This window comes from Limulus polyphemus, unplaced genomic scaffold (assembly GCF_000517525.1).
Source record: "Limulus polyphemus unplaced genomic scaffold, Limulus_polyphemus-2.1.2 Scaffold3063, whole genome shotgun sequence".
In the NCBI taxonomy this organism is placed as follows: Eukaryota; Metazoa; Arthropoda; class Merostomata; order Xiphosura; family Limulidae; genus Limulus; species Limulus polyphemus.
In genome coordinates, this window is record NW_013668673.1 from 53,981 (window position 1) to 69,297 (window position 15,317).

The 15,317-nt window shown below is 34.5% G+C and overlaps 1 protein-coding gene across 1 annotated transcript; it reads right to left on the reverse strand.

Moving 5' to 3' along the window:
- Window positions 1-2,101: 2,101 nt before the first annotated feature.
- Window positions 2,102-13,727, reverse strand: LOC111088060 (the record flags this gene model as incomplete). Its single annotated transcript, XM_022396920.1, has 5 exons — window positions 2,102-2,551; window positions 4,410-4,528; window positions 5,728-5,906; window positions 8,811-8,949; window positions 13,587-13,727. Coding segments are annotated over 5 exons (743 nt in total), but the record flags the coding sequence as incomplete, so codon positions are not given.
- Between the last annotated feature and the right edge of the window lie 1,590 nt (window positions 13,728-15,317).

The window sequence follows — 15,317 nt, forward strand, 5'->3', positions numbered from 1 at the left end:
AAGAAACTACAAGCTAAAGTTTAAATTCTAATTTAATATACAGTTGAAATTCTTTGCACTGCATTTTGGTGGTCAAAGAAAATGAAATTTAGTTCTGGAAAACTGCAGTACAGGGCGTTATAATTTTATATTAATAATATATATATATTTTTCGTTTGTTAATGTGTTTCTTCAATCTGACATGAATCTTGCTATGGACCACGTACTGGACTGCTACTGACTCACGGCTCACTTAGGCCTACTTGTGATAATGATTTCAGAAACGACCTCCCATCTGAAACAATCCTAGCGAAGCCCCTTAATTTAATCTCTATATTTGTTAAAGCATATTTTATATATTTACCCAAGTTCTGTCATTGCATGTTGTGACTCAGACGACCTGAAGAGTTGTGGTATTGAGCGAAAGGTCTTGTCGGCAGCGGCGTTCAACAAACCAGGTGTAATTGAAACGTTATTACATACACTGTTCTTACTTGATCTGGGTCAGAAAATAATGTCAATTGAATTGTTATCAGTCGTATTGTGATGTAAACAAACAGAGGTAATGATTAAATTCATTTAAAGTGATAGCTCTTGTACATTTACAACCGTTTGTGGTTATGTTTCAGGAATTCTTGATCAAACGTATACATAACCAAATACGTATAAAAGGACATTGTGTTACGTTAGAGCTCGAGAGAGGGAACTTTATCGTTTTTGTGAAGCACAAATTGCAACTTCGGCTATTTTAAATTTAGATTTACACGATACCAGAGGTGTCGCTAGGTGTTTTAAAGTTTCAGGGGCTCGGGTCCATAAGGTGATGGAATTTTCGGCGTTTCTATATGATATTGATCATGGTTTTCTATTCTGATTTTTCAAGATAAAAACTGGGGATTCGGAGCACTGTGAAGTATAATCGGGGCACGGGCCCCGTGTGCCTAGTGGCGCCGAACAGTGTAAATACTGGTGTATTATCGACTTTTCCACCAACTACTTATTTTTTCTTGTCAACGTTTATCAATATTTTTGACAGTTGTACCCAAATAACATGCTATTTTATTCATTTAATTTTAAACAGAATGTACAAACAACCCCAAGATACGTGGCTATGGAAATGTGGACGTTTATCAACGCCTAACAGAATGTACAAACAACCCCAAGATACGTGGCTATGGAAATGTGGACGTTTATCAACGCCTAGAAAATTGTGAACAAACAGTTATTTTTTTTAACTGAGCAGGTTGTAAATGTAATTTCAAACACAGAAACATTGAATAGACATACAATGTAATAAGTATGGAAAAAAGAACAGGATGGTGTGTACAAATTGAAGGATAAATAAATGAAATAATACCATCTTTGTCGAGCCTTGATGTGACTGTTCAATACGTCGTCCAATGATAAGATTCCGCTTAGTTATTAAACAATAATAATATCGCAAACTAAATCTATTTGGTCAAATATAAATAAGTATGGAAACAAACATCTACCATATAAATATATGTGTGTGTATATATATATATATATATATACACACATACAGTACAATGTATATGTGCAAAGTATGTCTGCCTATTTCTATGTGCACTGTGTATTACAATAACATACAAATCAATTTATGGTTACAAAAGGTCATTGAACTAAAACGCTTCCGAAATGAGAAGGAAGCAGTTCATTAGTTAAGAAGATAAATACGTTTTTACATGGAAGAGGAGTTCTCCAATAGACTGAGATTTTGGAAAAAAACACTTATTAAACCTTAGAGAGGGAAGTTTTTCTTTCGAAATGCAAAGTTGAAAATAACCAATTAATTATTATTATTATTATTTTGGAATACACTTTTAAGTAATTTCACAATATCGATATGAACACCTTTCTCAGGATGAGATGAAATAAACTTGTATAATTAATTCTGACTCGGAGAAGGGGAAATGTTAGATTAGAAAATGAGTAATACGAATAGTGTAGAAAAAAGGTGTGCTAACTGAGGAAATAGAAACGAAGTCATGTGACGAGTGACTCTATTAAACAGTTTGAATTTCAAAGACATGTACAAGTCTCAAATTTCTTTGTTGAAAGTTATAATTTCTATATCTACGTAAACGTTAATATAAATATTAAGAGAACTGCTAATAACATACATTTTTACTATGATTTTACCAGTTAGAAACTTTGGATAATATTATATCCAGCTTAGATTTTATGGTGTTAGAGAGGATCTGGAAAACATTACGCACAGGAGATAAGATGACGCGTTTCAGTCTGGATCTCTCGGTGGTAATTGTACAGAAATCAACAAAGATATGCGTATGACAGGTTAATTCTGACGATCTTCGGGATGAATCATTACAGGGTGGTGGAAAAGTCTTCACAGAGATAAATACAGTAGTGAGTACTGAGTTGTTCAGACATGATTCAGGTCGGACGAGTCATTGTCCAAGATGGTGGAACCTCTCCTGTTAGAAATAATAACGGTTGGCGAACTGGGTCCGGTTGGCACGGCGGTGTAGCTAAGTCTAAGTGGTTCTAGGTCCACCTTGGTCTTTTTAACTTCCCCTTCAGCAGAAACCTGAATAAAAATAACAATCGTATAATACCCAGCAATGTAACGAGTTTCAAGTATAACCTTCACAAAGTTGTACTTCTAATTATTTTCTCTATTTTTAGACACGAGCGAAATTCGATGTAATTGCTAATAAGCTCTTATAATCTAAAATTACACAGTTCTGCGAATTTAAACTTCATAAAAGTTGTTCTGGTTTTAATAACGAATTTTCCATAATTGAACTTCGCAGATATCGAAAATAATATTAATTATGTTTCTATCACGTAAAGAATTTTTACAAATCGGGAATTAAAAAAACTCTTACTTAGATCAAATTATTATTTCATTTACCACAATGAACATTTTTTATTATTATGTTTGTTAACAAATATACAAACAAACTGAAGAAAAGGGGAGAACATTGATGTCAAACGAATATGCATCCTCATTCATCCTGATTTTTGTGTGTGAAATCTATGTCTTGTAGTTTCAAAAGGACGTGTTGTGGTCTTTCTTTTATGTATTGCGTTATGACGTTTTATGAAAAATCTGTACGTGATGGAGGAAAATGGATATTATTTGGGGATTCAGAGTACAGGAGTTACTGTAAAACATGTGAAAATTTCAAGACAATAAAACCATCGCAGGCCTGTGGTATCGTTTCGTTTTCTTTCTTTTCTTTCGCGGACCCGGCATGGCCAGGTGGTTAAGGCGCTCGACTCGCAATCTGCGGGTTCGAATCCGCGTTACACCAAACATGCTCGCCCTTTCAGCCGTGGGGGCGTTATAATGTGACGGTCAATCCCACTATTCGTTGGTAAAAGAGTAGCCCAAGAGTTTGTGGTGGGTTGTGATGACTAGCTGCCTTCCCTCTAGTCTTACACGCTAAAATAGGGACGGCTAGCGCAGATAGCCCTCGCCACAAAGCTACATGCTAGCCGTCCCTATTTTAGCAGTGTAAGACTAGAGGGAAGGCAGCTAGTCATCACCACAAAGCTACACGAGGGCTATCTGCGCTAGCCGTCCCTATTTAGCAGTGTAAGACTAGAGGGAAGGCAGCTAGTCATCACAGATAGCCCTCGTGTAGCTTTGTGGTGATGACTAGCTGCTTCCCTCTAGTCTTACACTGCTAAAATAGGGACGGCTAGCACAGATAGCCCTCGTGTAGCTTTGTGGTGATGACTAGCTGCCTTCCCTCTAGTCTTACACTGTTAAAATAGGGACGGCTAGCACAGATAGCCCTCATGTAGCTTTGCGCGAAATTCAAAACAAACAATCTTTTCTTTCGGACTTTCATAAATTGTTGTTTCAACTTTAAAAAAAAGATTTTGCTAATGAACCCCTATCGAGTTAAACTTTTGACTTCCTCTTTTTATTTCTTGAAGTTTAGATTCGTTTTTGGATATTATAGAAATAATGTTCATTAAGTTTATTTGTGAGATAATTATCTACAATTACGAGTTTATAATTATCAGTTACAAAGGTTTTCGTTTCTCCGTTTTTCAGTGTATTTGTTCTCCTATTACAGTTAACTGAATTAAAGAGGCTGTTGAAGCATCAGTGAAATATAAAACCATATCATTCATTTATTCTTTGGTTTAAAAGTCACAGACTTAATAACTACCAGCTATGATTCATCTATAGTGATCTACAGTGGTAAAATATCACACGTTTGAAATATTTAATAACGTTATATACTTTACTAATAATTATTCTAGCGGATCAAAGAATTAGTGTGATATCAAGAAACCAAATATTGTCTGTTTTGTGCTAATTTAATTAATTGATGTGCAACAAAAAATAAAATAAAGAGTTGACAAAGAACAACAGATAAAAAAATACATGAACGAAAAGATCAAGTCTTTGAGATCTGATCGTGCACCTTTTTCACAGTATTGCTGCTAAAAGACGATCCAGGTTGCGATGTGGGACTTCCCATTAGGCTACTGCCAGTACTCTTGCTCGAGGGATTAAGAGGCTCTTGGCTTCCCTGTTGAGTTTCTAAAATACAATAAATAATCTCTTTAATGTAGATAATATTTTTGTATTATTAAAAAACAAGTTTCCTAGTTTAGAAAAAATAGCATGAAAAGAATAAGGACTGTTTGAGCACAAAGGTATACAATAAACTATCTCCGCTATGCCCATCGAAGAATTCAAACCTATAATTTGGACGTTATAAGCTCTCAAGCTTATCGCTTAGCCACCATGGGGCGCTATATGATTGTTATTAAGCACAAAACTACACAAAGGACTATTTGTGCTCTGCTCACCACGGGTATCAAAACCCTGTTTCTAGGGTTGTATGTCCGCAGACATATCGCTGTGCCCCTGGGGAGCGGCGTCATACAATAATGTAACGTTGACAGAGGTCGAGGTGAGTTTAATAGATTACTTTTTGGGTTTTATTAGTTGTTTTTATGTGTTTTTTCAATATAAAGATTTGTTCTTTAAGAACAGCGAAGCATGAATGATTGGGAAAATACTCAAAATTATTATCAAACCAAGTAATTTTTCTCAGCCAAGAAAATCTCTGAAGTAGAATAAGGATAATAAACTCTTCTAAACATGTTCCTATTTTGGTGTTGGTCAGGATTCGTAATGTTTATTATTATTATTAAATTTTCGTACAGTTTTCTGAGACATTTGGTTGTACTGTTAATGTCTCTCTTAAATATTTCTACTATATTTTGAGTACAAGTTGAGCATATGTAAGCATATTGTGAATGTAATATGGAGTTTATTAAGTCAATAATAGGAATAAATGTATTAAAAAGATAATTTTGATTCAATGTTAGCGAATTAAATGTTCAATGTAGTCGCCAGAATTGTTTCTCTAAAGGCTAGTCCTAAACAGAGGGAGAGAGAGGTCTGCTTGTATGTTTTGTTTTGTTTAAGGGCAAAGTTACACAATGGGCTATCTGCGGTGTATCTACCGCAGGGATCAAGCCCCGAATTTTAGCATTATAAGCCTACAATCATATTTCTGAGAGAGAGAGGGTGAAATTTATTAATTGAGAAGTTTCAAGAATTGATTAATGTCAAATAACAGTTGGGCGGGAAGGACGTACATTTTGATAGAATGTATTTTCTTACCAAAGCGTGAAGTGTTGGGCGAAACTTGAGCACTCAAGCTTGCTTGGCGACACTCATGAACTGGGCGGGAAGGACGTACATTTTGATAGAATGTATTTTCTTACCAAAGCGTGAAGTGTTGGGCGAAACTTGAGCACTCAAGCTTGCTTGGCGACACTCATGAACTTGAAGGCTCGTGTGGCTTGTCCGGCGCTTGCTGCTTTTCTGATTCCGGCTAACTTTGATATGCATCAGACGAGGATGAGGTGAATTGAATATTGTCCGTTGATTCCGGAATCTGGCTCTGTAGGATGACGAAAAATAGATTCTAACAGAATAACAGTAACACACAATACTTGTTCAAAACAACAGCAGCACGGAATCTACCAAGCTCCTATTATTAAGTCATATATTATATACATGGAAGTAGCCTCATATTTATTTTTATGGTTGATTTTAAAATATAGTTACTGTAGTATTGGGATTTGTGAACAATATCATAATTTACCATATTTTGTAAATACCAAACTTCGTTTCTTTAATATAACAAGTAATACTTGATTTCGTTGACAAGCACATGGTCTATATGACATACTGTACTAGATGAGTCTACATAAAACTCCAATTTTCTAATCTCCGAAGGCTACAGCTTTTGATCACTTCTTTGATACAGACAAAGAGATGATTTAATTACTTATTTTAACAGGTTATCAAGTCATTTCTTTATGAATTTTAGCACACTTAGTTTTTCTGAAATATTGACTGTCAGGCGAATAACGCTCTTTAATAATCTGAAACATTCTTCGTATGGTGTATAATACTCTGAAACACTGTTCGTAGGGTGTATAATATTCTGAAACACTGTTTGTAGGGTGTATAATAATCCGAAACATTGTTCTTAGGGTGTATAATACTCTGAAACACTGTTTGTAGGGCGAATAATAATCTGAAACATTGTTCTTAGGGTGTATAATACTCTGAAACACTGTATGTAGGGTGTGTAATACTCTGAAACACTGTATGTAGGGTGTGTAATACTCTGAAACACTGTATGTAGGGTGTGTAATACTCTGAAACACTGTCTGTAGAGTGAATAGCACTCTGAAACACTGTTTGTAGGGCGAATAATATTCTGAAACATTGTTCTTATGGTGTATAATACTCTGAAACATTGTTTGTAGGGCAAATAATAATCTGAAACATTGTACGTAGGGTGTATAATACTATCAAACACTGTACCTAGGGTGTATAATACTATGAAACACTATTTGTAGAGTGAATAGCAGTCTGAAACACTGTTTGTAAGGCGAATAACATAAAAGTCAGTCGTGTTATTGAACGAACCTCTTCTACACTCTAAACAAAAATCTGTCACATGGGACTGCATTTTGACTATCATTGACCTTGATCAATGGAAAATTGTCATATGAACAGATCTATTTGTGGTGCAAAACTTACAAAAATACATTGCGCTCGTTGTCCGGTTTTGTTCAGTTACTCAACTGACCCTACGTTCAGCAAGGCGAGTAGTGCTAGTGTGATTTCTCTTAATTTTACGACTATGACCTTTAATATACTCTAATTTCATAGCTACAAATATAATAATTTTTGAAAGAAACTGATTTTTTTATGTTATCTTCAATTGTATACGAACTTACATTTTTATTATCCTAGGCATAATGTACAAGTAGTAGTTACAATATTATATTATGTATATCTAAGGAAATGGATAAGTACGTAGACTCACCAAAAATTGTAAGTCAGAATTAAAATAAAATTTAAGGACACGAATGTTTTCGAAAGTCAAATCTTTGTTCCTAGCTCACTCTTTTTCATGTAAAAGGGTTTCTGTCTCAACACCACCTGGTGGTGTTTACATAACTGGACAATCGATAAATGATTTAATTGGTTACTTTAAAATGTTGAAATATATGCAACATTAGTTTTAAGCATATTTAAATTTACATTTAAGTTTCGGTATTTTTTTACTTAGAGCAGTTGCTGCTCTAAAGTAGAGGTCGCTTCCTTAGAACTTGATGTACAAAAATATTTGTTTGTTTGTTTTTAATTATGCACAAAGCTACACAAAGGCTATCTGTGCTCTGCCCACCACGGGTATCGAAACCCGGTTTCTAGCGTTGTAAGTCCGCAGACATACTGCTGTGCCACATTCGTAAATAATCAGTCAACCTCAACAAGCTTCACTTTATATATCTCTTACGTTCTATCACTGTAGTATTAAGATTATATCTGTAACTTTTATTAGTTCTTTAATTGGAAAATATAAATGTAAAAAAGTAGAAAAAAGAAAAGAAACTGATTATTTTTACACCAGAGTGAAAATAACAACATAACAAATTAAGAACGAGCTTGGAAATGTATTTAGTTTTAGTCAAGAAAGTTTACTTATATAGAAAAAGGGGAGTTGTAAAATAATACACATGTTAGTAACATCTCTGACATTTCAATAAAACCCGACTGACTTGTTGGAAGTAAAAATCAATGTTCCATTCGACAAAAGATGGAAATAGTGGCTCTGTCAAAATAAGATTGGATATTTTAGAAGATGATACCAATTTGTTTGAATAGTTGAGATTACAGCCGTAAATTTGTCTTTTTGACGATTGATAAAACGGAGTATTTAGATAAGAAGAAAAAGAGGGTTTAATAATAATGATAATAATAATTTAACGAATTATTCTCTACTTTATCAGGATAGTTAGAAGGGGGCGATTTTTTATATATAGATAGATGGATGACGTGTACAAACTTTATTGACGTATTCGTGTGACGCCAGAACGTCCGGTCGTTCTTATTCCCGGAATTATATCCAGTAGGTAAACCCATGATATCCTTTTATGAGAATGTTGACGCTAATGTAATATTTCTAATAAAGTTAAAAAAATTTGATTAATTAAGATTTTTCGTGAATATTTGTTTTTTCAAACAAGGCACGTGTTTAGTAAGATATGATTGAGAAGTTCAAGTAAAAATAAATCACAAGGAGTATAATTAGAAATGACTCGTGTTCGCTCACGGTAAGAATTTGTGTTTCTGTAGTTCTACTTCTGTGCGGTGAAGTCACACGTCAGGCACGTCCATGACCGTGTTTGTAAACAAACGCTTTAGCTTTGATTACAGCTTACGCTCTTTTCTGCAATATATATATGCCGAGGGCATATGTTTGGATAAGATAAAAAACACGTACTTGCTGAATAAATGCATAGCTACACAGATACCGACGAACATCACCCCCAAGGCCACAATGATGGGAATCATCTTCGTCTGTACATCGGTAGTTCGTTCCCCTGAGGCTTCGGTCACATCTTCAACATCCACGAAACTTCCTTAAGATAAGAACATACACTGTGAAAAGTCACTTCAATTACCCGTCTCACACGAAACTTCCTTAAGATAAGAACATACACTGTGAAAAGTCACTTCAATTACCCATCTCACACGAAACTTCCTTAAGATAAGAACATACATTGTGAAAAGTCACTTCAATTACCCGTCTCACACGAAACTTCCTTAAGATAAGAACATACACTGTGAAAATTCACTTCAATTACCCATCTCACACGAAACTTCCTTAAGATAAGAACATACACTGTGAAAACTCACTTCAATTACCCGTCTCACACGAAACTTCCTTAAGATAAGAACATACACTGTGAAAAGTCACTTCAATTACCCATCTCACACGAAACTTCTTTAAGATACGAACATACACTGTGAAAATTCACTTCAATTACCCGTCTCACACGAAACTTCCTTAAGATAAGAACATACACTGTGAAAACTCACTTCAATTACCCGTCTCACACAGGAAAAATTTCAGTAAAAACCTTTTTAAATACTTATGAATATTCACAGCTCTTAAACAGGAAGAGAGCACGAATTCATTAACACAATAATAATAACTGAAACAGTAAAGGAACGGGTTATAGCAGGCTTTTGATGATTTGTTAAACATTATTCATACATATTGTCCGTTATCTGGTGTTTGACCAGTTTTTAAAACACTGGTTTTATGTGTTCAAGTCTTAAAAGAATATACCTTTTCTACGGTCTTACCCTGAAAATATAATAATAAAAGTGGTACATTTACGAGTTGGGCTCCATTGTGCTGACTGCGAGAAAGTACTTTTCCATTAGTAAGTGTGAATAACATCTGAGCGAAAGTTTGAAAGAGGACTCCTGCACGTTTAGTGCTAAGCACATTGTCTTGGCTACAATAGATATCTTTACTACACGAAAGAAAAACTAGAATACATCCGTTACTAAAATTAATTCGAACCTGTCGACTCCCAAGTATCCAACGATTTAGTAGCTACAAGATTAATGATGCTACAAAGTATAGGTTGTTTCATACTTGTAACACCTTCAGGTACTTAATACACATCTCCTTATATGTATATATGCAGCCATTGTTTTGATGACATATAAAACATTTATTGACCTATTCGTGTGTGACGTCTCAATGTCCGGTCGGTCTTATTCCCGCAATAGGCAAACCCATAATTTATTTATATGTGAGAATTTTGAAGCTAATGTAATATTTTTGAATAAAGTGGAAAATTGAATTAATTATCATTTAAAGACTAAGTCTAGCGACTTACTATATTACAATATGAGATCAAAAATAGGCGACATCGTGTCTAGCATGTTGATCGAATCTATTTCGAGTATTATTTATTATCATAAGATTCTTAATACATGTCACCACAGAAATATTTTTTCTTTAAAACTGTGCTGGAGAGTTTGTTCGTTTGTTGATAAGCACAGAGCTACACAATGGGCTATCTGTGCTTTACCCACCACGTGTACCAATACACGGATTTTACCGTTATAAGCCTTCAAACTTACCGCTGAGCTAGAGAGAATTCATATGCTAATTTTGATTAGCATACGTTTTATTTGATCACAGAACACCCTTTGAAACGTGTGATCACACACCTTTATGGTGTAAAATGTTGATACAGGAGCCACTCCTTAAAAAGGGTCAGTTCACATCCTGGAGGTGTGAAAGTACCCCTAAACGAGATCTAATGATGGCAGAATCTTTAGATGAAATATTACTGTAACATTTTAATTAATTTAAAGAATTAGTTGCTCTCCACTCAAAATTACAGTATCCTATCTCATGTTCTCATCATATGTGTGTGGTACAATTACACATTAACCGTTTGTGTGGTACACTAATACATTTACCGTTTGTGTGGTACACTTACACATTAACCGTTGTGTTGTATACTGACAAATTAACCGTTTGTGTGGTACAATTACACATTAACCGTTTGTGTGGTACACTTACACATTAACCGTTTGTGTGGTACACTTACACATTAACCGTTGTGTGGTACACTAATACATTAACTGTTGTGTGGTACGCTAATACATTAACCGTTTGTGTGGTACACTTATACATTAACCGTTTGTGTGGTACACTAATACATTAACCGTTTGTGTGGTACACTTTATACATTAACTGTTGTGTGGTACACTTATTCATTAACCGTTTGTGAGGTACACTAATACATTAACCGTTAGTGTGGTACACTTATACATTAACCGTTTGTGTGGTACACTAACACATTAACCGTTTGTGTGGTACACTTATACATTAACCGTTTGTGTGGTACACTTACACATTAACCGTTGTGTTGTATACTGACACATTAACCGTTTGTGTGGTACACTTACACATTAACTGTTGTTTGGTACACTTATTCATTAACCGTTTGTGTGGTACACCTATACATTAACCGTTTGTGTGGTACACTTACACATTAACTGTTGTTTGGTACACTTATTCATTAACCATTTGTGTGGTACACCTATACATTAACCGTTAACAGTTTTCAAAGGTGCTTCTTACATGATTTCTGTTTACACAGCGGTATGTCTGCGGACTTACAACACTATAAACCGGGTTTCGATACCTGTGGCGGTAGGAGCACAGATACCCTTTGTGTAGCTATGTGCTTAACTACAAACAAACTTTGTGAAAAACAAGAGCTCTTTATTGGAGTCACACTCCAAACTACCTTTTTTTTTTTTCTTAGCGTATTTGCTGTTAAGCACAAAAATACACAATGAGCTACTTGTACTTTGCCCTCAGACTTACTTCTGAAACACTGCAGGGAGGAGGGGGGCTTCTTAGAATGATTGTAGATGCAGATATGCCAATAAATAGATTACGTGCACAACTCACTGCCAGTGGGTCCATGCTGTGCTATGAAAATAGTCCGAGAGAAGATAACAAAACAGTACAATTTTTTTAATAACTATCACAGCACATGATCATATATATTAAATTCATATATGCGGATACCATTTTTTAAAATAACTCATTTTAAAGTATGCTGTTTTTTGTTTGTTTGTTTAAAAGCAAAGCCACATTGGGCTATCTAGTATTCCACTGCGAGTAATCGAACCCCGGATTTTTGACTGATTTAGTGTGGCGAAAACTTTCGGTTTACTGGAAAAACCCACATTTTTCTACTCTTTTTTTTCAGAGTAAACATGTAAAGAATTGATATTCACCTGAAAATGTAAAAATCGAGCAGCGTTTCGTGATTACCATATGTTCATATATTATCATCTTCCATGATCAGATCTTATTGATAATAATTTCCGTAATATTCAAAACTCAACAATCTGACCTTAGTTCTACTCACAGGCGTAATTTTCCCAGCGGACGCAGGGGATATGTCCCCCACACTTTTTTCAAGGATAAAACAGTTTCTTTTGATAAAATACTCTTATACATACCCCAACTACTGAAACTATCTCTTGGAACTTTTATTATGTAAATACATATACATATGAAAACTGGTTACTCTTCCTCTGTAAACATCTGAAATTAAAGATGGCTCTGCCTGAGCTTTGAGTTCTGATTGGGCCGTTTAGCTTGTTTGTTACATAAGGTACCGTTCAGGCTGAAAATAACAAATACAAGCATGCACTCGAATAACAAATACTGTGATTTCGTACTTTTCTGGGTGTGAAGAACAGATACCTGAGCTAAATCCCCCCAAAACACACGAATTTACACCTTTCGTTAGGATAGGTGATTTGACACCCATGATAGGATAGAGAAATATTAAAGAAGTCTAGTAATATATTTTAAGAGGTCAACTCCATAAAAATAAGTTTAATATAAATGTATTAATTGTAATTAGTTATTATCTTCTAAAACATTATTATAACTGTAAGAAGATTATCTTTATAAAAATTGTCTTTTTTATTTTATTTTCATATACCAATCACATGAATTTCCATTCTGTTTATTAAATCACATCTTTACTCACATAGAAGGAGTGTGAACTATTACGTGATCTAAATTTTCACCTTTAAAGATGTGAATTCTCACCTTGTCAACAACAAGGGGTGTACTTGTTGGAATCACATCTCAATCACACTCATTTTTCTTAAGGTGTACATGTAAGTATTGTATAAATTAACACCCTACAATATAAAACTATTTTTTCTTAAGCTAAGAATGCAGCTAACTTCCTGAGTGATGTGAGTATAACACACAATGTGGATGCGAAGTCACCTCACCATAATATTTAAATTAATTACCAGAGAGTGCCAGGATTCATCTATCACCAATAGTTATTTATTTTGTAATATATATATATATATATACTGACTCCGTTTACATAAAACAAAAAAATTCCGCTCCTCATTTTGAGGTCGCGAGTGCGTTATAAGAGTGACGGTTAAATCCTACTATGCGATTAGAAGAACGCACGAGTTAGCGGTGTATGGTGTTGACTTGCTACTTTCCCTCTTGTCTACCATTTCAAAATTAGAGACATCTAATGAGATCCATTATTTCTTATAAGTCATGTCTCTCGTGGTTAATGTTTGTTTTCTTTTCTCTAGACACCTCTTTGTATCGCGTCATATCTTTTACAGTTTCTTTTTTTGCACTGAAACTGAACAAACATCTCCTTTTGCTAGTAGAACTCACCCTTCAGACATACGGTGCCGTTGATGTCTTGAACGTGAAAGAAACCTTCTTTGCAGGTACATATGTCACTCACACAATGTGAATGTCTGTTGTCGAGTTCACACTGTTGATTAATGGTACATTCCTGGCCCAGTTGTTTTCCTGTAAAATAATAAACAATACATCACACAAAAACACGTGACTGGATAAAATATCCACCCAGGAAATTCAAGATTACGAGCCACTAGTTATTATTTAGTGACATTACTTGCTACTTAGCTGCTCGACTACAAGGCAATGGACAGTTAAAGTGACAATACCTCGAACCTGAAGACAAAAGACTAACAACGAAATATGTAGTATGGAAATAAGTTCGGTATTATCATATATCAGTTGTTAAATCTGTATGTGCATTTCGAACAGTGAAGCGAATCTAATAGAGTATTTATATCTGCACCAATCTAGATTAATATCTAACTATGTGAGTTGTTAGATAAGTACTCTTCAAAGGTTTCTTCTGGTGAACAATTTCTACATCTAAATACTTTGGCTTAGTAGGAAAATAAAGTTTTATCATAAAAGTTATTTAGCCACAACGAACACGCCATCCGATGGCCATAAATCTATAGAGCATAAAATTTATTTGTTGATGGCTCTGTATAATTTAAAGCCTTATTTTAAGTCATTAAAGATGTAATTCCTTGAAATGTTTCCCATAGATACTCTGAAATATAAACATTTGTGAGTATATCGATACAGTGATCACAGATCATATCCAAGCACAGTCTCGGTGGAATGTACCGTCGGTTGAAGAAGCATGAAGATAAAAGTAAAGGAGTTAGTTTATGGTACTATGGTCGTAAAGAAGTAGAACTAAGTAAACAAGTAATATTAACCTTCAAATTACTGACTTAGTTTTATACCAGTCGTTACCGGTGGGGTCCAAATATTGTATTAGATTGTGTAGTTTTATATCTTATGTTACACCACTCAGTATAAAAATGAAATAGATGTTTTTGTTTGTTTCTTTATAGTTAAGCACAATGTTACACAGTGGGCTATCTGTGCTGCGCCAATCATGAGTATAAAAACCCAGTTTTTAGCGTTATAAGTCCGCAAACTTACTGCTGTGCCACTAGGGGGCTAAAAATAAGTTCGCAAACTTACACTAGGGGGCTAAAAATAGATGTGTGAAATCACTAATTTTTAAGTGAAATACGTAGAACATCCCAGCAGCAACTAGTGGAGTTAGTTGCAATATTGATAATATTTTTTGTTGGAGCTTTTTTTAACACTATGTATGATCTTACGTTAATGTGCTTAAGCCTATAAACCGTGTCGTCGTAAAACATGGAATTCTAATTGAAATAATACTGAAACCTTTGTTGCTATATAACAAATGTTATTTTTTAACGGACTTTTCTTAAAATTGCTTTATTTCTAAATACATAGGTCATGTGATCGTGAACCTACAGTTTAGTTATTTTGCAATACCAAATATCACCAAAAACGAAAGAGCTACATGTTATTCTTTAATCTTTTATCACGCAACGTTCCACTTAAAGTGATAAAAAGTGTGAATACCCTTCTTTCCAGTTTTTTTTACATTTGGAAAAAAAAGTCACTGTTTTATCTACAAAAAAAATGATCCATATTTTCCATTTCGTCTCCAGAAAAAAAAAATAAAAGCAAGAAAACTTCAAGCGTAGGGAAAAATAAAAGTTGAATCCCATGTGTAAGACATGAAAACAT